The 25,507-nt window shown below is 35.2% G+C and overlaps 1 protein-coding gene across 2 annotated transcripts in view; it reads left to right on the forward strand.

The window, feature by feature from the left end:
- The window catches only part of LOC135208445 (cell adhesion molecule Dscam1-like), a 168,568-nt gene that overhangs the window by 138,413 nt on the left and 4,648 nt on the right, over positions 1 to 25,507 (forward strand). Inside the window, exons 18-40 of one of the 2 annotated variants that reach the window (XM_064240631.1) lie at positions 63 to 210; positions 1,028 to 1,176; positions 1,377 to 1,508; positions 1,903 to 2,070; positions 2,378 to 2,547; positions 2,707 to 2,845; positions 3,338 to 3,484; positions 3,672 to 3,821; positions 3,991 to 4,130; positions 4,256 to 4,409; positions 4,780 to 4,928; positions 6,201 to 6,321; positions 7,897 to 8,036; positions 8,273 to 8,414; positions 8,562 to 8,695; positions 8,799 to 8,958; positions 9,071 to 9,217; positions 10,002 to 10,151; positions 10,778 to 10,956; positions 12,124 to 12,190; positions 13,011 to 13,280; positions 13,591 to 13,735; positions 17,775 to 17,854. In XM_064240631.1, coding sequence (XP_064096701.1) covers positions 63 to 210; positions 1,028 to 1,176; positions 1,377 to 1,508; positions 1,903 to 2,070; positions 2,378 to 2,547; positions 2,707 to 2,845; positions 3,338 to 3,484; positions 3,672 to 3,821; positions 3,991 to 4,130; positions 4,256 to 4,409; positions 4,780 to 4,928; positions 6,201 to 6,321; positions 7,897 to 8,036; positions 8,273 to 8,414; positions 8,562 to 8,695; positions 8,799 to 8,958; positions 9,071 to 9,217; positions 10,002 to 10,151; positions 10,778 to 10,956; positions 12,124 to 12,190; positions 13,011 to 13,280; positions 13,591 to 13,735; positions 17,775 to 17,787 — 3,314 coding nt within the window. In that variant the 3' untranslated portion in view covers positions 17,788 to 17,854. The remainder of the gene's footprint in view (positions 1 to 62; positions 211 to 1,027; positions 1,177 to 1,376; positions 1,509 to 1,902; positions 2,071 to 2,377; positions 2,548 to 2,706; positions 2,846 to 3,337; positions 3,485 to 3,671; positions 3,822 to 3,990; positions 4,131 to 4,255; positions 4,410 to 4,779; positions 4,929 to 6,200; positions 6,322 to 7,896; positions 8,037 to 8,272; positions 8,415 to 8,561; positions 8,696 to 8,798; positions 8,959 to 9,070; positions 9,218 to 10,001; positions 10,152 to 10,777; positions 10,957 to 12,123; positions 12,191 to 13,010; positions 13,281 to 13,590; positions 13,736 to 17,774; positions 17,855 to 25,507) is intronic. The other variant, XM_064240630.1, reaches the window with a different exon arrangement.

Here is a 25,507-nt window from a genome sequence, read left to right on the forward strand (position 1 = left end):
GCTAGATCTAAGGAATTTCTGAGCTGATGAATGTTTCGAACGCCCCTACCTCCTTATTCCAGCACCCGCTCACTTTCCTGAGAAGATGGGGAGAGAAGTTGTCCGATTTGGCCAGACTGCTGTGCTGAGTTGTCCAGCGCGTGGGGATCGGCCTATTGATATTTTGTGGTCCGTTGATGGTCGGCGTTTAGATCCTCATGCTGATCCACGGTAATTTAATACGCCCTTTGATTTGTCGGTTGACATGATATTATATCATAGCATTGCGATTTTATGATCTAGGGTAGAAGTTATTTTTGAGCTTCAGAATTCATGGTTGATGACATCACAAAATTTAAGGCATGTGGATATACTGGAGATTAATAAACACGATGCCTCATTTCCTGTATATAGAAGCTTAGAGAAAAACATTTGAAAAGTGTGGATGACAGATTTATAGGCAATATGTTAACAAGACTTTGATATTTAAGTGTAGGTGAAAGAGACATGCTTAAGAGGAGAGGATTATGTCAATCTTAGTGATCTGACTAATCAAGAAAGTAGGTTCAGGAGACATTCCTTATTTTGTTGTATGCAGATCTTTGATACTTGAGGTTATGGGAATAGTTGTAACAAGCTGTATGTGGTAATAAAAATATGGGAAAATTAAACTAAAATTGAACGATAACACTCTCAGGTTGTCTGCAAAGAGCTACCTAGGGTAATGTGGGATATGCCACTTGTCAATGATCAGAAATATCTTGTAGGTAACAAGCTAGTCCAAGAAAATTATGTTAAGGAATATCACATTGTCCAATCTTCCACCTTAGATCACTTGGTTACACGTGCTGAATACTTCCAAAGTTATTGAGTCCCGTTATTATTTATGAAAAAGAAAATCATTTCAGGCATTCGTCTAAATAAATAGTTGAATAAAAGTGAATAAAGAAATATCTTGTTTCACGTAAAAGATCTTGAGGGCTTCGAGTGAAGACAACTAGAATTATGAGTTTAATCATTTTTTTTTTTTCCTATTTTACCTCCACAGGGTTGAAGTTCGAGAAGAAGCAAGCGAGGGCGGTCTGGTCTCGAAGCTCGTCTTGACATCAGCTGCGCGGACACACTCGGCAACATACACCTGCCATGCTGCCAATGCCTTTGGGCGGGACACCCGTAATATTGAGCTCATTGTGCAAGGTAAGTTGATATTCAGACTGTAATACATTTCCTGTAATGGTTCAAAATAGTTTCAGCTGTAAGTTGTATACGTCTTATATGCTTATGCTAACTCTTTTCCCACAGACTATTTATCTCAGAGTTCAAAATGTTGTATTATAGTTTCGTATATCATTCTTTGTCGGATCATCGGTTAACTGCGTCCTTTTATCTAATAACAGAGGAACCAGAACAACCTAAGAACTTGAGAGTTGTGGAGACTCACAGTCGGAAAGTGAAGTTGTCATGGACTGCTCCATACAATGGGAATTCTCCCATCCAGAATTACCTCATTCACTATAAGCTAGCTTCTGGTAAGTCAAGTCGTTTTTTTTTATATAAACTTATGTGTATTGGCTTATATTTATGCATATATATATATATCTAAATATATGTATATATATATATATATATATATATATATATATATATATATATATATATATGTATGTATATATAAATATATATACATACATACATATATATAATTTTATATATATATATATATATATAAATATATATATATATATATATATATATATATATATATATATATATATATATATATATATATATATATATATGAAAGTTTGAACTTTGTCATTCGTAAATTAAATTCTAATTTGTCATCAATTTTTGGGAATTTGTGTTTGATTTACCAGATAAATTGCAAATTGAAGTACTTACTGGGTGCCATATCCTTCACAGAGCCCTGGCCAACTGTGCCCGAACAACTAAGTATCCCGGGAGAGCAGACGGAGGGCATTATTCGCGACCTGACCCCAGCTACGGCATATCACTTACGAGTTACGGGACAGAATTCACTGGGACTTGGCGCACCCTCAGAGGTCATTCAGGCGGCAACAGACGAGGAAGGCAAGTTTCAAGGTTTCCCCCCCTTTTGATGAAAGTCTTTACTCTGTTAAGTGTACAGTATCAGTGGAAAAATTACTCAACACGGAGTTTCATGCGCCTAGAGCATAGCTGTTATAAAATGCTACATCACGTCTACTGACTAACTTTCCATTTTTCATGTTTTTATATAGGCACACTGAAGACAGACAAAGGTACCTAATTCATACCAGTTTTGGGTACACAGGGAAAATTGCCTTTCCGCTCTTAATAATTTCATATTTCAGAATCAGATAACAGCTCTTCTAAGTTGAAATTAAATTACTTGCAGAACCGTCTGGTCCTCCTTTGGATGTGCGTGTAACACCAGAATCGTCCACCTCCCTCCGGGTAACTTGGGAACCCCCGGCTAGAGATCTTTGGAATGGCAATATCTTGGGATATTACGTAGGGTACAGAACACATGCCCTCACATCTGACTACAACTTTCAGACTGTTGAAGTTAGTATAGCTTCTATTAGCACTAAAAATGATGTCTTATTGTGTTCAATATCCGATATATGTTTTCTATATCATAATGTACGTGAGCTCGTGCACTGTAAAACTTCTCCTCAGTTGTTTTCCTAAATCTTAAATCTTTCTTTTCTTGGACATTCTCAGGTAGGGTCGGCGTACGGTGGCAGCTCAACTTTGTCTGGGCTTCAGCCGTATACGAGGTATGAAGTTGTAGTTCAGGCCTTTAATAATAGAGGTGCTGGTCCCCAGTCCACTGCAGTTATTTCAACTACAGAAGAAGATGGTAAGGGTTGTTCTCTTTCTATGTAGTATTTATTGCTTATTGATAGGATATACTTTCAACTTGAACATAATGAAATTAAAAAACAAAATTATTGCTGCAAGTCCAAAACGCAAGTAGTTTGAGCTTTATTTATTGAAAGGAAAGCTATAAATGGTTATTTGGTTTCTTTTTATGAGATTACATGTTTTGAGAACAGAGATTATTATTTTAATATTTATTTCTTGATGTTAATTGGTATGAAACTTCAAGCTAAAAAAAATGCAGTATTGAGAAGCCTTTGTCACTTTATTTGATTATACTGAGATATATCTCTTAATCCCTTGATGATAAGTCTGTTTATTATTGTAATGGTTTCCACATAGTTCTATAGTTTTAGTTTTATTCTTTATTCATAAAACAGAACACAGTAAAGAAATTCATGGCTTATTATATTTATAAAATAAGATATTTCTAAAATGTGTGTTCAAAAGTCTAAACCGTATCCTCTTCCAGCTCCAAGTATGCCCCCTGAAACAATTCGGTGCGAAGCAACGTCTCCTACGAGTGTATCGGTTGCGTGGCGGCCTCCTCCAGTCAGAGGGCAGAACGGTTTAATTCAAGGGTACCGGGTGCTCTTTAGACCTGCTTCAGAATACTCAGGTAAGGGAGCATTAGGCTTAACTCTGGAACAGTTCCTCTGTATGGGTCTAAAGGTTTCTTTGACATGCTAAACAAGAAGTGCTCTTCATAAAATGTAACTTTACTGATGCTACGTGGTGAAGTCCAAAGATGCATACATATTTCATTCTCTGTTCTCACTGATCCAAAAGCGTTATTCATGTTACAGATGAGGAGTCCCAAGTTGAAACAGCTGCTGAGAGCACTAATATCTTTTCGCTGGAAAAGTACACCAATTATAGTTTGAGTGTGCTGGCTTACACGCGCGCTGGTGATGGTGTTCCATCATCACCAGTTTATTGCAGAACGCTGCAGGATGGTGAGTAAAAAAAAAAATGTATTAGGTTGATCCTGCACGTTTTTATATATGCTAGACTTCTAAATAACGAAGTAGTAGAAAAATATTATGTATTAGAAGTCTGTTGTATATGCAACAAAATATAATAGCCCTTCACCTGTCTGAATTATTCTTGTACATTTCTTTGCAGTGCCTGATGCTCCAGCTACAATCAAGGGCGTAGTTAGTTCCTCCTCAACCATCCTAGTTAGCTGGCTACCTCCCACAAAAGTTAACGGAATTCTAACAAAATACACTCTTCACATGGCCATTACTAATCATGAAAAGAGGGTAAATGTCAAACATTTTATCCAGAGAGATGCACCCATGCCAGATAATGAAATAGAAAAAATATCTGCTATAATTGCAATAATGAAGAAAGTGCTGACCCAGTCATGTCTTGTCTTCATTTTCAGGAACTCCCGTCTCGAATATTGGGTCCATCAGAGACGAGTTACGTGGCTGAAGGAGTAAGCACTAGAGATGTTTATGAGTTCTGGGTCACAGCCTCCACCCAACGAGGCGAAGGTTCGCCCTCAGAGAAGATCACTGTCAAACCTAAGACAACAGGTGATTAACACCTTTAAGATTTTTGGTCTATTCTTCCAGATAATTTTGTCAAATATGTTGAATATAAGATAAGAATTGATTCATTTAATTCATTCATATTTAAGTGTTTTAAATATCGACATCATTCCTTGACATTCCCCGAGACTGAAAATTTTCTTATTCATTTAGCCATGTTTCTCCATACTTTTTTTTCTTTTACTAGTATTCTGTGTCATTTTTTTAATATCCTTTTCATCACTAAGTTCTGTTCTTTATACTCCAGAGCTGAAAATATGTACATTTATAAGTGACTTTTCATTACTTAATTTTCCCTTAGTTTAATAATCTTTACCTAGTTAATATTTCAAAAACTTTCCTATCCTCCTCGAAGTTCCTGCTCAAATCGCATCATTTGGAGGGCCTCTAGAAGTTGCCTGGAAAGAAGACGTAAGACTTCAGTGTCACTCTGTTGGAGAACCCCCGCCAGAAATAACATGGAAACTCAACAACAAAATTGTCACCCCTACAGACAGAATTCAAGTAAGTCTAAATAAGAAATGTATTTGCATTTGTTTGACCTGTTAAAGGAACAAGCTATACGGAGTGGGAAGTATATGTTAAGTTCTCACTGTAAAAACTCAGCGAAAGAAAATGTTTAATTTTTCTTAAAGAAAGAGCTTGCTAGATTCAATTTTGGGATAACTTGACCTACCGAAATTCTAGTAAATGGTGGCGAGTCATTTTTGCAAAGTGTAGCTGTTTTTCACTAAATGAATAGAAACTACATAAGCCTAATGTAGCTGAAAATTCATATCCATCTATTTCAGGAGCTCCACTAGAACGACCTACATCTAACCGATTGAGCGCCAGCTCTAATACGGTACCTTTTGAGTTTTCCATTCTGTTAAATGGAAAAATGAAAAGCAAACTATTTGTAGTAGTTTAAAGAAATAGTTGAAAGAAACAGTTTGGCAGCAATCGTTTAACGATTAAAAATATTATTAGGAGAGCCTTGATTTAAGAGCATGACCCTTCCAAGGCTAAAGCTTTGCCAAGTAAAAAAAAAAAAAAACCACACACACACAGAGGAAGGGATGAGTATAATGGGAGTTTAAGGAAAGACCATACACATGATATTCTTCAGTGTTGTCGAGGGCTGTGGGAAAAAGGTTACTCTTCTATTAAACCCATTACTTGACTTTTGGTACATGAATTTCCTTAGTTTTCTGTTCTATTTTGAATGTAAATACTTTTTTGCAATACCCAAAGATCAGTTACAGGAAAAAAAATCTTCGGTGTATGGGTAGAGGGTAAATAATCTATCAAAAATTTAGAACACAAAATTGTATACTGAAGTTCAAGTTAAATTTCTTTTCTTTCTAGACTGAACTGGGTGAGATGATGTATCTTTAACTAGTGCGAATGAAACTGGTTAGTCTCGATATATATTAAAAAAATCTCCCTGACGGTCATACTCTTTGGAACTTGGACTATTACAGAAACTTGTCATTTCTTTTCAGTAATATTCCAGGCTTAAGATCTAGCTATTCCTTTTGTCATGAAAATAAATGTAATGTTCCTATTTTCAGTAGTCACCATTTTAAAATCTCAAACATATAGAGATGCTAATTTTTTTTTTTACAGTTCACTTCTTCAAAGCCAGTTATCATCAACTGTCCGTTGTGTGTGTAGATATAATTGGAATCTAAATATTTTTTATATTTTCAGTTTCACTATATATCTGTGCTTGATTTGGTACTGACAGAGATGGAGGAAATTTCTGATGGAGATGTAAAACTTTTTCTTTGACAGGTGCGACCGAATGGCTCTCTCCTCATTAGAGACGTGCAGAAAGCTGATGCAGGAAACCTGAGTTGCACCGCGAGCAATGTTCACGGAAGTGATAGCATCACGTATTTGCTCACTGTTCAAGGTATATTATAGTACTGCGTCTATTTTGAAGTACTTCATGGATGACTGACATTTATTTGGCATTTACATAATGTAGGAATCTGTTGCTTTATTATGACTGAATCATCCTTCATGAAAACATAGATGTTTGATATGATATATTTGCGGAGATTCATCCATTTCTTAAGGCTGACAATGGACTGAGGCATCTATTTCGACAGAAAATGAGAATGAATGTAGTCTTATGAATAAGACATCTGAATCCATTACTGAAAGATGCCATGAATGAAAACAGTTTTTATAAATAGTGTAAATCAACATTGTATTATTAGGCTTCTTTTAAAGCTTTAAATATAATCAAGCATTTTTTTCAAGGTCATGAGCCGTTCTTTACTTCCCTTGTTTACGCTTCTCCATTTCAGATCTAATAGAAACGGGTTTCACTGCCTTTCTATTGAGTGCAAATATTTCATAACAAATGGACTGTAGGGTACTTCGAGTATTACTTACAAAACTTTTCATTTTACCTTGCTTAGAATGAGTTTCAAACGTTTATTACCTTGTGCTTTCCTAATTGCATAATTTATATAAGCAATAACTTCAGCATACCAGGTAAGATATTAATTAAATGTGGAAGGTAGTTTTATGGATGTTTGCGCAAATAAAAAAAAAATACGTTCAGAATAGCTGTATAGGTTAAATTGCTTCTTAAGTGTAAATTCTGTTGTAGGAATTTACTAAATTTAATATTACATGAGTTATTTCAGTACGGACGTTGAATCTGTCAGGTATCAAATTGACAGCATCTGGAGAAATATTAAGTCTATCCTCATATACTTACAGTTGTTGATATTTGAGCCACGATCCGAAATCCATAATTGCACCTTCCCATATATATTTGCTTCCGCATGGATCTATTATTCAAGCCGAGCAGTGAGTCTTGTCATTATGATACAGCCTTTCCTCATATGGTATTCTCTAAATCATCTGTAGAGCAATCTTTGGTTATAGTGCCAATGATGACGAATCTTCGGAAAAATGGTATTTTTAAGAGTTTTGGACATACGCATTTTGTTCAAAGTTCTCTATGCAAATACTTTACAGTAGAAAAGAACACAACTGTCTTCTTGCAAAAAAAATCAATCAATCAATATGTTATTGTGAAATCCATCCAAATTTTTCTTTTCCTTAATTTTAGATGTTGGGTAATACAAGTTCCCCAATTACACATTCCATCTTTATGAGGATCTCTGATCTGGAACCTAGTGGGTCTGTCTCAATAGTAAGGCCCCACACGAAAATGTAGTTATGTTTGAATACTACATTTTCTCATTGTTAATGTAAGACTATTTACCCACAGTAAGTATTATTCAGCTCCCAGATGTAACTGTACTGTGTTCTTTTAGAAATTGCTTCTTAGGTTGCAAGATACTGCGGTGTATGTAAGTGAAAAGTTATACTAATATGAAATGGTACCTTAATGGATATCAGATAAAACCACTTATCTTCCACAATATTGCATTCTTCAAGGCGCCAGAGAGTGAAAATTTACTCACTCAAAATTTTGCTTCTGAAGATTTTTTTTCTTCTTTTGCAGTACCACCAGCCCCACCAATCTTGTATGTCCAGGGAAGCTCAAGAGATGCCCTCACGCTGAGGTGGAATCTGCGTCCTCATCATACGCCAGTGAGAGGGTATATCATGAATTACAAGCGAGAATATGGTGACTGGGAAGAGGTGAGTTTTACTTCTAGTTTATTACTGAGTAGAAATTTATCTTATGAAAAATCCAGTTGAAGATTATGTGCAATTCCAGATAATTTCCCTATAAACATAAGTACGATTTTAATAAGATGAAGAATTCTATGGCTGTGAACTCAGAATATATTCATTCTCTTGGTTAATGTGTCATTCAAGTTCAGTTTCTTTTTCTTTGCACGTTTCATAGCATTTCACATTTCCCTCCTGCATAGGTTGAGCTTCATACTGCGCGAACCAGCCATACATTATCAGGCTTAGTGTGTGGTTCCAGGTATCAGCTCTATGTGACTGCTTACAACAAAGTGGGGACTGGCCTTCCATCAGAAATACTCACTACCTCCACTAAGGGTTCAGGTAAAATGCATCCTATTGACAGACTTTCAAAACATCTGCTGAAAGTAGCACTCGCTTGGCTGTGCTGACAGTGATAATGAAAGTGGCAAAATAATGATTTAGAACTCAGATCACTTGAGGGAAACCTTTCCTTTTACTATTTTGCAGAGCCTGTTGTGCCCAGTCGGTCACGTCTTCTGGATGTAAATTCAACGTCAGTGCTAGTACATCTGAGTACCTGGGGAGATGGAGGATGTCCCATACTTTACTATGTCATCGAGTATAGAGCTGCCACTGCCAGGGTAAGCATCATGCATATCATTATGCTTTTTTTTTTGGTGAATAATTTATGATATTATAGAAGGTCAATTTTCGACAAGCTAATTTCCTTTTTTTGAATTTCAGGACTGGATATCAGTTGCTAATAATGTAGCTGCTAATGAAAAGACGTACGTGATAAGGGACTTGAATCCGGCTACTCGATATTCTGTCAAAGTAACGGCTCATAATTCAGCTGGGTCAAGCGTCGCCACTTACGATGTCACTACATTGACACCAGAAGGAGGTTGGTATTATTTCGTTTTAGTTTTCCATAGAAAATGAATATCGTGGAATAATGCGTGAGAAATGTTTCAACACATACGGTTACGCTAATACTCCATTTCCTTCTTCATCAGTGCTCCTGGATGAGAAAACTGGACATGACGTTGGAACAGCATCACCACCGCTTTATCAAGACCTCAGGGTTGTCATACCTGCTGCAGTAGTGGTTGTTATAGTCATTGAGGTCATCATGGCTATTGTCTGTGTCTTCAGGAGAAGAAGTGAGTTTCGTCATAACGTTTAGTATATTTTATTTTGATCATTCCAAAGGTAGAACCCGAGCATAACTGACTCTAATGTGTCTGTTATCTAATTTTACATTTGTGTGTTTTTTACTGATACAGTTTTCATATTTTAACCTGTAATTACTTATGAGGGCTGATATCAGGGAGGCATCATTTTATAGCTTTTATATCCTTTAAATTAAATTGCATTTTAGAAATACTCTCAGCACGGTAATTTTTCTTAGGGGACTTACCTGTGGTATTACTCAACTACGAAAATGGTGTGTTTTTTGTAGATTAATTATTGTCGTAAGATATCAGTCATAGTTGCAGGTTTTCTCAAGATCTTTTGGAAATCTTACTTTAAGCCACTAAACTGAAAATAGACACAGATTGAAGTCACGAGCTTTTTATGTAAACTGACTTTCGGTAATTATTTGGAAATTATTTGGTTGAACTCTTTTACTGACTAATTAGATAAATACTTCTTATACACGTTTATTAAAGAAAAACAAATTTTTTTTACTCTCCTCTCATACGTAGTGTAGCAGGATGAACAAATCAATTTTCTGCTGTTTTCAGATTAAATTTAATGGTGTATTGTTCTTGAAATCTTTAAAGGGTGTAACCTTCTAAATCCCTGTATTTTTCAATTCCTGGGACTGTCTTGTAAGTTTGAGAAAACAATTACTTTTTCCAGCCTCGTGACTTTCGCAAAGAATTCTGTCAAGCTAATTTACCCCTTTAGTCTTGAATGTAACTGATCTCTCTCTCAACACAGAAATGCGAGAGAGAGGAGGCTCCGGAGGAATGGCGGAGTCGCCCTCAACGGCCCAGATTCAAAATCAGCAGAACCAGCACCAACAATATTCGGCTCTCCCAGCAAACACACCGTCCACGCAGGACACAGCCACTAACAAGGATTCATCAGGTTAGCTAGTGAACTACTTGTGTATTACGCAGTCATTGGATCCTTTACACACACACACACACACACACACACACACACACACACACACACATATATATATATATATATAATGATATATATCTATATAGAATATCTATATAGATATATATATATATGTATATACTTACATATTATGTGTGCTCTTAAAACAAAGCACGTTGCCAACATTCCCCTAAAATTGCTTTTACTCAGGACTACATTAAGCATAATTTAAATGTGTTTTACGCGTTTTACCGAAATATACTCGTATTGCAAAATTTCATCCTTTAGATTATGTCTTTTTAAATGAGAGTTAATGCCTAGATCATTAACACCATATTTCATTATATATTATTGTTTTACCTTCATCACTACTCTCATCAGCAGCTTATAACAACGTTCTTTTATTATTACAGCCTTGTATCCAAAGTTTCTACTCTGGTATTTTGAAACTTGTTCTTTTTTTATAAAAAAAAATCTTTTGGTTCTCGAGGTGTCCAGTATTTTCTTACATTTAGGACTGTTACCCATCTCTTTTCCTTTCTTTCAGTAATCAGTTATTTTCACAGGTCAAACTTTCACTCTAACCTATTTAATCGTCGTTGCAGATTACATCGAAGACATATGTCCATATGCGACTTTCCAGCTTCCAGCTGTGCCAAAAAGCCACTATGGTGAGAGCACTGATTCAGGAATCGTTTACTCTGGTCCATATCATTCAGTTCAGGGAGCCTTTGTATACCATGACCCAAAAATGACATCGCTTGAAACATTCCCTCTAAGACACGTAAGTCTGCCACTCCATCTTGGTTGTTTAACAGTAGTTTGGCATCAATACTATTCAATGGCTTTTCATGATTTTCTGTCAAAGTCTTAAGTCATTTTCCTTGTTATGCGTTTGTGATAAATTTAGGTATAACTCTGGTCCCAATATTATATTCATAATCTTATTTTATAGTTAATAATTTTAAAGCTATAATTCTTACCACAATTTTTGGGATTCTGTGAAGATGTTTAGGTAATTTTCCATTTCGTTGATGAACCGTTTTTGAAAAAGCAAGTACATCTCTTATAGTTATTAACATCTGTCTTACCTTATAGATATTATTTATAAAGTTTTAATTCATACAACAATTTACTACTTTACTAATATTAATTTCCGCGTCAGGCTTGTTCCCAAATGAACCAAGCTGACTGAATGATAGCTGTTAAGCCCATACCCATTGTTATGTTTTGTCAAAGGGCAGCGCTCAAAGGCGTGTCAAGGGAATCCTTGACGCTTTGAAGATTCTTGGATTTAATTGTCACTTGTATCATTTTGCTGCTCGTAGCCTGTTTCCATTTACTAATTCATATCTTAATGCTTCAGTATAAGAATGAGAGTGAAAAAAACTTGAAAGTATATTTGTTCTGTTTTCCTGTTTTTCGCTTTATGGTTTTCAGTCATTATTGATGTTCCCAATTTGATATTCAAATTTCTTTAGAGAAGAGCCAATGAAGGTGACTCCGTTTGCTTCTGTTGTCTTGAGTTACTTTATTATGAAGGTTTCGTAGACTGTGTCAGTATGGGAAACATTATGACACAATACCAAGTATGGCAGTCTCATATTCACCAGAACGAATTATATTTTCAGTTCATTTCACTAACAGATTCTCAATTTACCTCTTTTCAGCATTGGTAGTTATCTTGTATCGCTATGCATATTTTGTTTCCTTAAGTGTCTAACTTAGTGGCTGTGTTCATTACCATTTGATAGCCGAACTTTTGCGCTTTTATTTTTCCCTGAGCTTGTACTGGGATATTTTGCTCACCAGAAATTAAACTCTAAAACCTGTTTCAAACAGGTTTTAGAAGATCTGTTATATATTGAATTATGATAAGGGATACGAAAAATTCAAGATTTTAAATCTATTAAAAGCAAGAAAGTAATTTTTTATTTTTCAATTTTAACAGCAAAAAGAACCGGAATACACAAAAGTAAGAAGAAAAGGTAGAAGAGATCCTCATGTAGAAAGTACAGGTAGGTAATCTGTCTAAGATTCTCTTTATTTATATATGTATGTAAATATATGTTTATGTATATGTATGTATGTATACCATATGTATATATACATACAACAATCCTTCAAGGCATATTTTATAGAAATGGGTTAATAACGGTTTGTTCCAAATTCAAGGTTAGGAGTTATGTTGTATGTAAAACTTGGCTTAAAAGCGCTCTTCCTGAAGTAAAGTCCAAATCAAGAAGAAAATGTGGGAGATCGGGAATGAGAACTGAGCCAAATTAATGCGAAAACATAAACGAGAAATTAATAAAGGGACATTCCAAGAATGAAGAAAGATAGCAGTTTTTAACACTGTAGCATTTCAAAATTGGAACAGGTACTAAGCTGGTTTTGAAGGTGTGGGTAATATTTTCATTATATTTCTGCTCTGTGGAAATGAATAACATAGGTATCGTTCCTGTGAAAAACAGTTAGGATATGTTATAATAGAGGAAACTATTCCAAGTAACGAAACAGTTTTATAAACATGACAAGATGAATTCACTAAACAATTCCCTTAGCTTTACTAGTTTATCTGAAAATGAAAATTTGATGATATATCGGACAGTAGTATGTAATATTTTAAGTAATATGTATAAGTATAACACACTGAAAACGGGTCACGAATGATCTACGTTAGATCTGAAATATTTCTCATACATGTGGCAGTATCCACAAACTTCTAAATGAACAGAACTATCAATTACCAATAGATATGATGTAAATATCCTTGTTCAAAATTAAATGTTGCTGTATCGCTATCTAGTTGAATCATTTGATTTCCCTCATTTGCAGAGTCGGATAATCTGGGCAGCACAGATTCCGAGGTGAAGAAGATCCTATCGCTGCACATGCCCATCAGTGAGTATGATACCTTAGGTAGTGACTCCGAGGGCACAGGTACCAGGGACTCGCCACCCACATTCGCTGAGTCTGCTGGGCTTGCTCACGCCCACATTCATGCTCATCCCGCCCACAGTAGCAGATCAAGACCTGATTCTGCTGTTAGCCAAATTCGTAGTAGTACAGATATATTCAAGCACCGTGTTAGAAGTAGACAACAAGGTAGGTTTGGGTCTTTGACCTCCAGTTTTTGTTTATATTTCCTTTCGTTTGAGGAGCTTTAAAATGGAGATATTTCCAGTTAGATTACTTTTAAGACTAAGTTTCATGAATTACTTGTCTTGGACCCTTGATAAATAATTGTGTTGTATCACTTACATCTTACAGCCTGCATTATTTAAGTGTACGAGAGAGAGAGATAGAGAGAGAGAGAGAGAGAGAGGAGAGAGAGAGAGGAGAGAGAGAGAGAGAGAAAGGTAAGCACCTTTGGAAATGCTATTATGCTTATCAGAAATATGAATTGTGCTTTCAGAATCCACAAAATCACAAGAAAATAGTAGTTCATCGACGGATACTTCTAGTTCTGGACGTCGGGCACATCCTCGTAGGGGTAAGAAGTCTACGAAGAGGCAAAGTCGTTCAACATCTCGTGCCGGATTTGAAGAGACCTCCTTCAGGTAATATTCGGCGCAAAATTCTTCCATCGCTCGACATTGCCTTTCCATTTCACTTTTCAGGCACTGTTCTACGCAGATCTTATTTGATCTTGTCAAAGAGGTGATCTGTATAGTACCTCGATATGTAATCCAACTCAAAGTTAGCATTTTTGTGCACCTGTATAAGCGTAGTTGCATGAAAAAGATTGCTGGAATAAGTAAGCGTTCTTTTGCCTCTGCTTTGCAGATCATGTAGGCTAGTTTATGAGACTAGTATACATGTACCAAAGAAATTCAAATTGCTTACTTTGATGAATTTTCATTCATTTGCAATTAGTATTACAATGATTTTTTTTAAAAAGATCATGATCTTCACAAATGTACTACCAAAATGAAAAAGAGAAATATCTCTCGGTATTCCACCTTGTTATTGGCTAATCAGTCCGCTTGTCATGCTCTCAGTATACACTCCTTTTATGTATCATGGAGTATTTTCAACGAATGATTTATACAGGCTTTACAGTTTTGTGGAAATGGTTTGAGTATCACCAAGCATTTCCAGTCTGGAAGTCTGTCGTGTACTATTAAGTTTCTACTATAGAAGAACTTTAGATTTTTTGTACATTTAATTTTGGTTTAGGATTTCTTCACCCTGGTTCAGTCAACGTTATTTTTCATACAATGGGCAGTTTCAAGATATGCTTTATAGAATTAAGTAAATATCTGATTGGTATTTGCCGATTGTTTCTTCACAAAATGATTCTACAGGTCAGCATCTGTCTGCCGGACTTGCTTTCCTTTTAAAGGTTCTCTAAGGATTAAAATATCTGTCTTTAACTTGTAATGATCTCCATTTTTAGCCATTTCCACAGTATTCAGTTTTCTACTAAATCAGGATTCTTAATCCTTATTTTAAAGGCTTTATGTTGCAAAATATTATTATATTTAGTTGTCTGCTGTATTTCAACAGTTAAGGTGTCTGGTTCATTGTGCTTTGCTTTCCAATTCAATCACTTTCATCATTATGATTTTTAACATTTTTATGTTGGATTTTTTCTGGTTTAATTTTTTTTATTCCCCTTTCTTTGATTTTCAAGCTTCTTACCGGCCTTCATCCCACTGCTGTGCCTACCACTTTTCTCACTATTTCTGATCCTTTCTTATCACAGTCGTTGACATTTTTGTCTATTTTCTGTCTGCTGGATATAACTCCCAACAGTGTTTCGTTGTTGTTATAATATGATCTTCCCATTAAACTCCAGACATAAAAGTCAGCCGTCTGTGGCCTTGTCGAAATACCTTGCGTTTTCTTGACTTGCTCCTGTGCTTCTGCTGCATTCAGTACGGGTCGTATGTTTGCTCATTTTACATGTGGTATAATGAGAGCCTCAAGGAAGGACGGAAAGAGATTGACAATGAGGTCTATTAGACTTGGTGACATGCATATGTTTATAGATGGATGCATTCCCCTCTGTCATCCTGCATGAAGTTTAAAATCATGGCAAGCTATTCAGAGTTATAGTCTGTAGTACTTCACGACTTCTTGATCGTACTATGAGGAAGAGAGAACTGTTGACGGCCTATTAGTGTTTTAAATTATAAGAGTGATTTTGTTTGGAAAATAATTTTGACAGAGCGCCTTTTTGAGAGAGCCCTAGAGAAATTTTATGAGGCTGCAGCAGTTATATGCCATTTTGATGGAACAGTGTGCGCTAGCATCCATTCTCTGCGGAAGTTCCGAAAGATGAACATAAGCTCTGTAGATGAAAAAATGGTTGCGTTGCTGCTGTCGATGGTGGCGACTGTGCTCACAACATGGCTATCCAGAATTCAAATGAACGTTACCACTGAGGAGCCTTTCTGATAGCAAAGAAGTCAGACTGATTAATTACAAAAGAGGAAGAATCGTGAAAGTGCAAAGTATAGATTGGAAAAAGATGGATAGACACTATGAAATAGTGAGTAGCAACTACTCGCTTACTGAAGGCTGAACCTAAATAAGATGGTTCATAACTCGAGTAGATGGATTTTCCTTTCTCAAGTTGGGTTGCAAGATTTTCGTCTTTTCAGATTTTTACTTGAATCTTCCCTCCAAGGTCAAACCAATATGTTCTAGTAAAGCAATGTTTTGTTTTTGTTATTTTATGAATAGATGTTTTAATACATGATATCACTATAAGAAGTTATTGTTAATTTGCTTATTTTGTATGTTAATACACGCCACACTTTCATTTTTTTTATTTCACAGGAAGATATTTTCAAGTTATCCATTCGTTTTTGCATTGTGCCAGGTAGTATATGAAACATATATTTTCTGGAAATATTCCATTAAAGTTTAAGATGATTTTCTAGCTCGACTGACACAATTCTTAAAAACTCACCAAAGTTTTTGCTCATAAGGCTTAGCATATGTTGTGACAAACACCAGTAGTCTACACAATTCTCATCAAGTCTAGATGTTAAGGAATGGTGAACTTGCCTTGTAAATTGTACCCAACACCTATTTCTTAGAAGGATGTTTATATTTCAGTTTTAATCAGGTTATGCTAGTTACACTTGAGATTAAAAATTATGTAGAGCAAAGAGTGAAAACGTAGTTGTAGAAATCGTTGTGAATAGGCTAAGGAATAGCATATAGACACATAGGACACTATCTTTACCGACATCCTGACCGACCCAAGTCATAATTACCATTGCTGGGAAAAGTAAACCATTACGTTAGGCAGTGTCCATTGATATTGCTTCTAAAGATCATAAGTGATAAAGGTTCCAGAACGCTACCTTGTTGAGCATTTGACATGGTATTTAAGCTCACGAAAAACACTATCAACAGCTTCTAGTGATTCTAGTTTATAAAGAAGAACCTTATTAGAATCTGACAGGAAAACATAGAAGGTATTAAATGACCAGGAAAGAACATAAAGTTTGTAGACGGTCAGATAGTAACATAGATCGAGTTCACAGTCATTTTTGGATAAGTCAATTCTTCCTGACCTCCTAGTGTGACCAAACGTCTGGGCTGATAATACTTTCTAGTAATCTTCAACTGAGAATTTTTTTTTAATTAACGTGAGAATCCAGTAACTTTTTCAAAAAAAAAGAAAATGAGTCCTGCCTTTATTTTTTTATGAAAAATTTCTGTGCTTTTGTGTTTTTATTATCTTGACTGAAGTCATTTGTTACAAATAGATTATTTACTTTCATCAGCATGAGATAAATATGAATGCATTTTCCAAGTTGTTTTCCTTAAATATTTTACATAATCAAATTACCTCAGTTCTATAATTTCACTTCATAGTTTGGACAAATTCTAGGGAGAATGAAATATTTCATTGACATGTAAATACTTAAGAGTTGTATTTCAAAGACAGTGTAAACATTCATAAATTATATAATGCTCCAGGTTACCATACCATCACATATTTTAGTTAACTGTGAATTGCTCTTAGGAGCTATTATGGTGTCCATCTATGGTATTGTCACTTTATTTTCCATACAGTTTTGTCTATCCTTTGCTGTATGTTCCGCTAGCGATGATGTCCTTCTGCCAATTGTTATCTTTCTGTTAAGTTTTATGGATGAAACCTATAATGTTAAAAGTCCCTTTATTTTAAATCATTAGTAGTGTGAAGGTTTCTTTACTTTTATCTCATTTACGTTGTGCCTACAAGGTATATTGAGAGCAAGACAAGTGGAATATAGCTTCTTGTAACTACATCATATTACATACTGAGTAGGGATGCTTTGCTTTCCAAAAAAGAACAAGTACTATATATGTTCCCTGTCAAAAACGAAAGACAATAAAAACTGAATTACTTTCCCATGCCTCTTGTTCAAAGGAGATTTGTCATTCTGATCAAAGGATGGAGCATTTAAGAAGTAGCATTAAAGTGGAAGTAGATAATCATAGTTATATTCAACTTGAGCATACTAGCTTGACTCATTCATAGTGTCCATCTCCTTTGTGTTCTCGGTTTTGTCCAGAAAAGTAATCATAAGCCCCCCCTGTGTTTTGCTCTGAAAGTGAATCCTATTGTATTTTGTGACAATTTTCTCCCAGGCCCCTCAAGTGAGCAGGTGGTGCAGAGTTGTGAAGAAGGCGGGCCGACTGTAGTCGAAGAGACTGTGGGCGTGGGCGAGGTCAGTGCCTTGACCCTACTAACTAATCCACTTCTCCACTTGTGGTTGTGACCCTTTCACTTGCGTGCTAACCCTCTCACCCATCACCCTGATTAGCACTGTGTTAGCTAGCTATTCATTAACCCGTATTATGTTTCATGTCCTGCCTTGAAAGGGCTTTCTCTGAGATGTTAACCTGCAGAAACTTTTTATGTTAGCAAACTGATGCTGTATTTGCCTTGAGTAGTAGATCATTTTTTGGTGGTCTGATGCTAACAATTTTTGTGTGAACAATAGAGAACTTTGTAGGCGGCGCCATGCTGCAGTTCTGTCTTGGGAAACAGACAACGTTTATTGACATTCTGACAGTCTGAGACAATGATAGTATTTCACTCTCATGTAATTCTTTCTTTTTCTTTTAAAGCTATTGTATGACAGTATAGTAAAACTAATGCCTGGCTGAGCAAGCTTGCCGAAGACTTCTTGATACCAGCTGAATGAAATGTTTCACTGACTCATGTTTCAGTGGAATTTAGTAGTAACCAAATGTGTATAGATGTTAAAAAATTCAGTTGCTATCAGAAATTATTTTGATTGCAGTTTGGAAAATATGTCATGCCGCAGTTCTCCCTTATTTAATTTTAGTTTGATATCCCTTTCCATTTATTGCTTCTGGTACGTGCTTCATTTCCATTATTTTACTCAAAAACTTTCCTATAATCCAAGAACTGCATCATCTTCCTGTATTTAGCTTTTGATGAATGTGCGATTCAGAATTCTTGGTCATATGAATCCATAATTTTATTTTTGTCATATGAAGGCTTATAAAATATTCAGAGCTTGCTTCTAAAGGTTTTGGTATTAAAGCTATCTTTTACTTACTAATACTCCCTTTTTCATTAACAAGAGACTTTACCATTTCAAGCTTCCATAACGTTTGTGTATTTACAGCTATTGCAACCAACCTCTTCGGTTTGCATGTGGTTTTATTTAATGATTTTCAGGTGCTTATCTTACTCTGCCTGGAAAAATCTTTCTCTATCCTTCTTGACAGGCTTTCTATGGATTTTATCGATAAATAAAGAAAACATGAAAATAAAAAAGTAAATAAAAATCCATCATCAAATAATAAAGGACACCAAACTGTAAAATGCTATTTACTTTTAACTGAACAACTCGAAAGAAAGATGCGCGGGTTGGAATTACTGTTGTCATCTGGCATAAGGTATAGCTACGTACTGTGCTGATATATCTAAGGCATTCATATTGATTTTTCGATGTAAAATCTTAATTTACTTCAAGATATGTAATTTATATTTCAGTTTTGTTTTTAACATCGATATTGAGTAATGTAACTACAAGTATTCTGTATTGTCGATGAGCTCCTCGAATTTAAACTCCGTTCAAAATTAAAGGTGTTCATGAAGCTTAGGAAACAGCAGTTTATTGAAAGTAAAGACTCTTAAGTAATATGTGTAAATGCTTGACTTTTTGTATAATATTTTGTGAGTTTTGAATCATAGTTACAATAATGCTGTTAGAACTTCGTCTCTAAATGACTTCAAACTAATAATGTCCCCGCCACCCGCGGACTAAAATAAGGCAATTCATTTCACAACTGCGATGGTAGTAAGGAGTCACTCTCGTTTGCAGTTTTGTTCAGAACATAGTAAGGGCCTAGTAAAAAATTGTAGTGTATCTATGACGACTTGTTTTCATTATTAAAGGCTTTTGGTAACCTACCTTGGTATTTAGCGAAAAAAACGTATTGCGGTAGGTAGTATATTAATTCCTCCGCAAAATGCCTTTGGAATAGGGCGTATATCTTCAAGATAAAGCAATTTTCCTGTGATAATTAAGGAATACGAATTTGTAATTTCTGTATGAGATAGTAAATAGTGATTGTTTTAGCACACCATATTCGAGTCGCTTAGGTACAGGTATCTTTAGGGATTTAGGCTTTCGATGTCTAGTTGTTTGTATTAGATTTAGTTCACATTGGTTCAGTTCTGTTTGATGTTATTTTCCTTTTAATATCAGTGTTCGATATCGTAAAATCACTGCAAGTTCTTTATTTAATATGTTTCGTCAGTCGTGAGTGGGTCACCGCTTGAAACCTGACAGATTCTTTTGTTCTTTGGCTAAATATAAAGGAGGCGACAGCTCGAAGATATCGGCTATTGATATAATTACTAGACCAAGCAATATAGAAAAGGGTGTATAAAATTTAGTACAGGTGAGATAATTTGAGAAATTTACAGAGATAACGGAAACTTTACCGCCTTTTGGTTTATATTTTTGCTTTCATCCCAGAGGGGATGGTACTAAGTACGGCGTCCCGCGAAACTTTCGCATTGTTTAGAACCAGTGCTTTCGGGATGAACGTAAAAAACACAAACGAAAGATGGTAAATACTATCTGATTTTCTGAGTAAATTGCTCAACCATATTATATACACCGATTCCTATATTGTTTAGCTAAAAAAAAATTACAGTACCTTCGTGTGGCTTCTTCACAAAGTTAGTGGTAATTTGGAAATCAGGGTTCAATTGTTTTCACTATTTTTTCAATCTTTTAGTGCGGGTGAGCTGCTCTTCCTCTTTGATTACGTAGGCTGAGTTCGCTTTTTTTAGTGTACTAAACACTCACATTCATTTTGTAACACATTAGCAGTTTAAAGATAAAGTGATCCCCATTATCGTACAATTATGAGGGATCATAGTGGGAAACTGGGTTTTTGGGTGGGGAAAAGTACAAAATGAGAGAGTGGCAAAGAAAATCTTCATGAAATCCAACTTCCGCAAGTTCTGATTCTGTAAGGTAAGGTTATTGAGTTGTTGGTAAGGAGGTAAATTTACTCATTAAAACAGTGATATTCTGGAGTTGAAAATATAATTTTCATATATTTTAGTGTGTGTTTTGCATGTTTCAGACTTTAATTTTGCAGAAAATTATTAGGCCAGGCATAGATTTAGAGATAGGACTGGGCCATTTTTATATCTGAAATACAAGGTTGTACTCTGACATGCCCATGACATTAATGCAGTTTATGTGAGTAAGGTAAGGTTTATTAGGGGCGGAGTGTGCCAGGTAGGGACCCTGCTCCCTAAGTTAGGTTAGGTTAGGTTAGGTTGCTTAGATTAACCATTACTTCAATTTACAGTGACCTAGGTAATGAGCATTACGTTAGGTTAGTTCGGGGTGGCTGTCCAGTGGGTACAAAGGCCCCCTGGCCAATACATCCTTGTATTTCACTCATTTTGTGTTTTTCGCCACCGAAAAAAAAAAAACTTACTGTGGCTCCTCATAATTGTATGGTATAAGGTGAGGGAGGTCCAGTAACGTAGATAGGGCCATTTGCTAACGAAACGAAACTTCAGAACAGGAAAATCTTATTTTCATCTCCGGAAGTGAAAATTTAGTGATACTTACTATTTGGTAAACTGCTACAATTGGCTTTCAATTTACTTGTAATAAGAATCTGTTGACTTCTGGGCATTTTTTTTATATTATACTTGTTGCCTCTTAGAATTTTCATTTTCATATTCTCTCTTGAATTTGTGGTTCTGGTACTGATTTGGTTTCATCTTTTACCCCCATTTGGTGATAAAAATGTTCAATTCAGGCATTTTGGACAATATTTCATAAAATTACTTTAACTTTAATTCCTCGTCAAGTGAAGAGAAGCATCTTTGGTTACCTTCTATAAAAGAGATTAACAGAAATCACTGTCCTCCTTCATTACATAAAGTCTTTTCCATTACAAAAATACAATTGAACATGTATGTATCAGTGGTCTTTATAAACGTTTGTCCTTAGTACAAAACTTTTCCGTCAAAATTCAGTGTTTATAAGACCTTAACATGTTGTTTTAAACTGGAAATATTGCTTAGAATTTAGGTAAGATCGATACCATACTTCAGGTAAGGGAAATAAACCTAATTTTCATAGCTTAAAATCTATCGTTAAGATGATGACTATCGTTTCCAAAATCAGGTGAAGTAATTAGCGTAATTTTAGGTATAAGTTCTGTTCTCTTTCAACAAAGGTTGATGTTTTCTTGAGCACAGTATCCCTCTTGGGAGAACATACCTGGTTGTAAACCGAAATCAGCACCTTTAAGTAAGGTAGGTCCTCATGATTTTTATTAAAAAAAAAAATAAGGTTAGAAAGTTATAGCTTTGCAGCCATTATGCATAATTCGAAGTAGTGGAAGTAAATACGTTTTTAGATACCTTGTAGCATATTTTGATAACGTATTTTAGCAGTTAGGCCTTAGATTGAGGACGTTGAGATTCATGAAAATAATAACATAAAACTCTAGTTAATAGAATGGTCACAGTTGTGGGGTAATAAATCTAGAATATAAGGCTCTTTATATATTGCCAAGTAAAGCCTTTGCTTTATTCTAAATGTACACACTGGAAGAATTTCTTCCCCTTATCATTATCATTGTGGGTGACCTTTAAAATTGATAAGATTTTTCCCAAGTTAATCTTAGAAATTATATTTATAACCTGGACGTTTGCTTTTCTAAGAAGGATTAAAGAGACGAGGCCACCCATTTTCCCGGTAATGACTATGAAGGATTCTTGGAAGGACGTTCAGTGATATGGTCTTCAATACATTTGTGGAAGTTTGTGTTTCAATGATATAAGGGATTAATCAAATGCAGGAGGATTGCCTGTTTTTGCTTCATTGGTAATTCTTAGGTTTGAGCTTCAATTTCACTTATTTCATGATATCTTAAGTTACATATTCAGAGAAGTTTTAAAGTGAAACTTGCTGTAGTAAGTTTACAAAATGTATCCAAGACAATAGAGAATATTTTGTTGGTAATTTTTGTAATCTTTATTGTCAATAGAATGCCTTAGTTATCATTTATAAAAGGAAAAATATTTTAATTAGTTGTGATGAGAAATTTTACTTTTTTTATTTTCTTTTTTTTTTACTTGTGCATTGGTACAAGGACCCACATGTGTGATTTTGTATTTTACGTTGGAATAGCGTTGCTAAATATTACTGAAAAGACCTACAGATTACTTTTTTTGTGATAAAGTTTGCGTAAATGTTAAACCTTTATATGAATTATATTTTGTAACGCGTTACCTTTAACGGCTATTTTGCTGGAGTATCGAATTCAGTTTTGACATTAGTTGTATATCTAAGCTAGTTTTTTTTTGTTCTGCGCAATACTCGTTGTCAACATAACAAAGATCTCAATCAAAGAACCTCTATTGTAACGTCAAATGGTTAATGAAAAATATATTTTGTCATATAGGGCAGCATATTTGGAAAAAGCCAGAAAGTACCACATTTTTACTGTTAACAAAACAGTCTCTCGCAAGGCTTTGACACTTGGCTGGAAATGAATACAATTTAGCAACAAATTTAGCAACTCTTGTTACTTGGCTTATCGACAGATGCCAGTAGTTTTTTATGACAATCTGAGATAACTACCAAAATTAATGGAAATTTATACTTGTGGTTTCTTTTGATTAAGAACACCGAAGACTAGAAAATTTTGATGAACACGCAGGTCACCATTGTAGTATTACTATTGTATCATTCTAAAGTTAATGCATCTTTGTATAATCCTGACGGTATCAAATTTTTCTTTATACCTGTAGTTTGGTTAGTAAAGCAATCAATGTATACGTGTGTTCACTTATCATTAAGAAATTAATAGGTCGTGAAAGCCTATTAAAATTTCAAAAAGGTTTCAGACTCCAAACTGAATATTTCAGACTCCTGTTTTCTTAAACTTTCTTTCGGTCCTGATCTTTGTTAAGTAAGTACCTTCTGTTGTCATCACCACGACCCTCTGTTCTGTCAACCTTGAGAATTATAAAGTCCCTTTATCTGTAAGAGCTTGACGTTTTTAAGCCTTTTGTACTGAGTATGCTTCTGTCTCTTTAAAATATTGTGAACTTTGCACCGTTTGCACTGCCATTACGGATAGTAATGGAGTTAGATCTGTTATGTTTCCAAGATTCTTAATGGCTCTTCTGTTTTACCCTTCAGAACGAAGTTGATGTTTTACAGCATGCTGAGCTGTTCTCTTCAACACGTCACTCTTTCCTTTCTCTCTTTGGCAAACTAAATGATTTATGATCTTTTGTGAAATAGCTCAGATTTCTGTTTATGGATTTTCATTTTACATAGAATTCATTTTCATGTTTTGTTGAGGTACCACCATCATACTGTCAGTACTTAGCAATCAAATTTGTTTCTTTTTTGAACTGTGGCATTTACATAGTGAGCTCTTGTACAAGACCAGATATTTAACTACCATTTATATTTTTCATATATCATGGTATTGAAGACAAAATATAGATAGCCACTATAGCTGACTTATTTGGTTTTTGCATATAAGTGACTTTCATGGCCAGCCATGAATGGTTTGTTTTTCCGTTATTTGTACCTCGTGCTTAATAATAACATGAAACATAATTATGACATAGCAGACCAATGTTTTTCTTATGAGTTCCTAACATGTTCTTCCACTCCATACACCCCAGTCTTTCCGTAAATCTGCACATCCCTAAGCCTCGCCCTGGACGTCAACAGCCGGCCTGCCTTCACCCTTTACTGTTACAATTATCTTAGATGTTAATTAGACTAAGCTATCTCATAGATATGTTTTACTCGGCCTTGAACTTGAGTCCCATGGAGCATCGAACACCTGCTTCACTAACTCACCAGTGTAGAGCTTGGATTAAGCATTAACTCGTTTTTCCAGAAGTTCACTTTGAAGATAGATTTCTGTGTGTACCCACACACGAACAAAACCTTAACCTTTGCACTTTACTGTATTCTTATGAGGCACCTCACGAGCATTCCGTAAACTTTTGATGAGCAGAACTGCCCTTAAGTTGGCATTCTGCTATTCATTGTCTGCCTCACCCATTCTTGCTATACAAGGGTTAAGGATCAAAGGTAACTTTTGAACAGAAAAACAAAATGTTTTCCTGCATAGTCCAGGTCTAAGGTTGGACAAATATAGCATCCTTATACTTTATTTTTGGTAAGCGTTGCAGCCCTTTGTTAATTTCCCGGTCTGCTAACTTTGAAATTTCGTATCTTGGAACTAACTTTATTTCTGGTATTTTAGATGCTTGGCTTAACCCCTAACATCAAGTATCTACTTTGTTGGCTTTGAAATAAGTTATTGTAGTAATGTAGAAACCACTTTTTTTGCATAACAGGATAGCCTAACATTGTCAATGTTTAAATGTATCACTGTATTTATTTACAGGTGTTTTGGTTATTTGTTGTAAGTATTGTATTTCTCAGCATATGTGATTTTGAAACAGATGAATGGTAATGTACTTGATCAATACTAACATTTTTCTGCCTGTACTCAAACAGTGTCTTTTATGAGTTTATCGTTGTGCTAATCCAGTAGACATTTTACACCATCCATAAATTTCCAGTAAACAGTTGAAAAACTCCGGCTAGTTTTATGAGCGTAGAAGCAATGGAACACTGTGATTCCATAATGTCGCAAATTAATGTTAACCGCACCCAACCAAGAAATTGGAAAAGAAAGTATTAGTTTCCATTTAAAGGTCTCCGATAATGTTTAGATGGATTTGGAGCTTTGGTTGATGAGTCATTTATATAGGCATGCCACCGTAGAGAAGTCATTTAGAAACCTGTAGTATATTTGTT

Source organism: Macrobrachium nipponense, chromosome 35 (assembly GCF_015104395.2).
Source record: "Macrobrachium nipponense isolate FS-2020 chromosome 35, ASM1510439v2, whole genome shotgun sequence".
Classification (NCBI taxonomy): Eukaryota; Metazoa; Arthropoda; class Malacostraca; order Decapoda; family Palaemonidae; genus Macrobrachium; species Macrobrachium nipponense.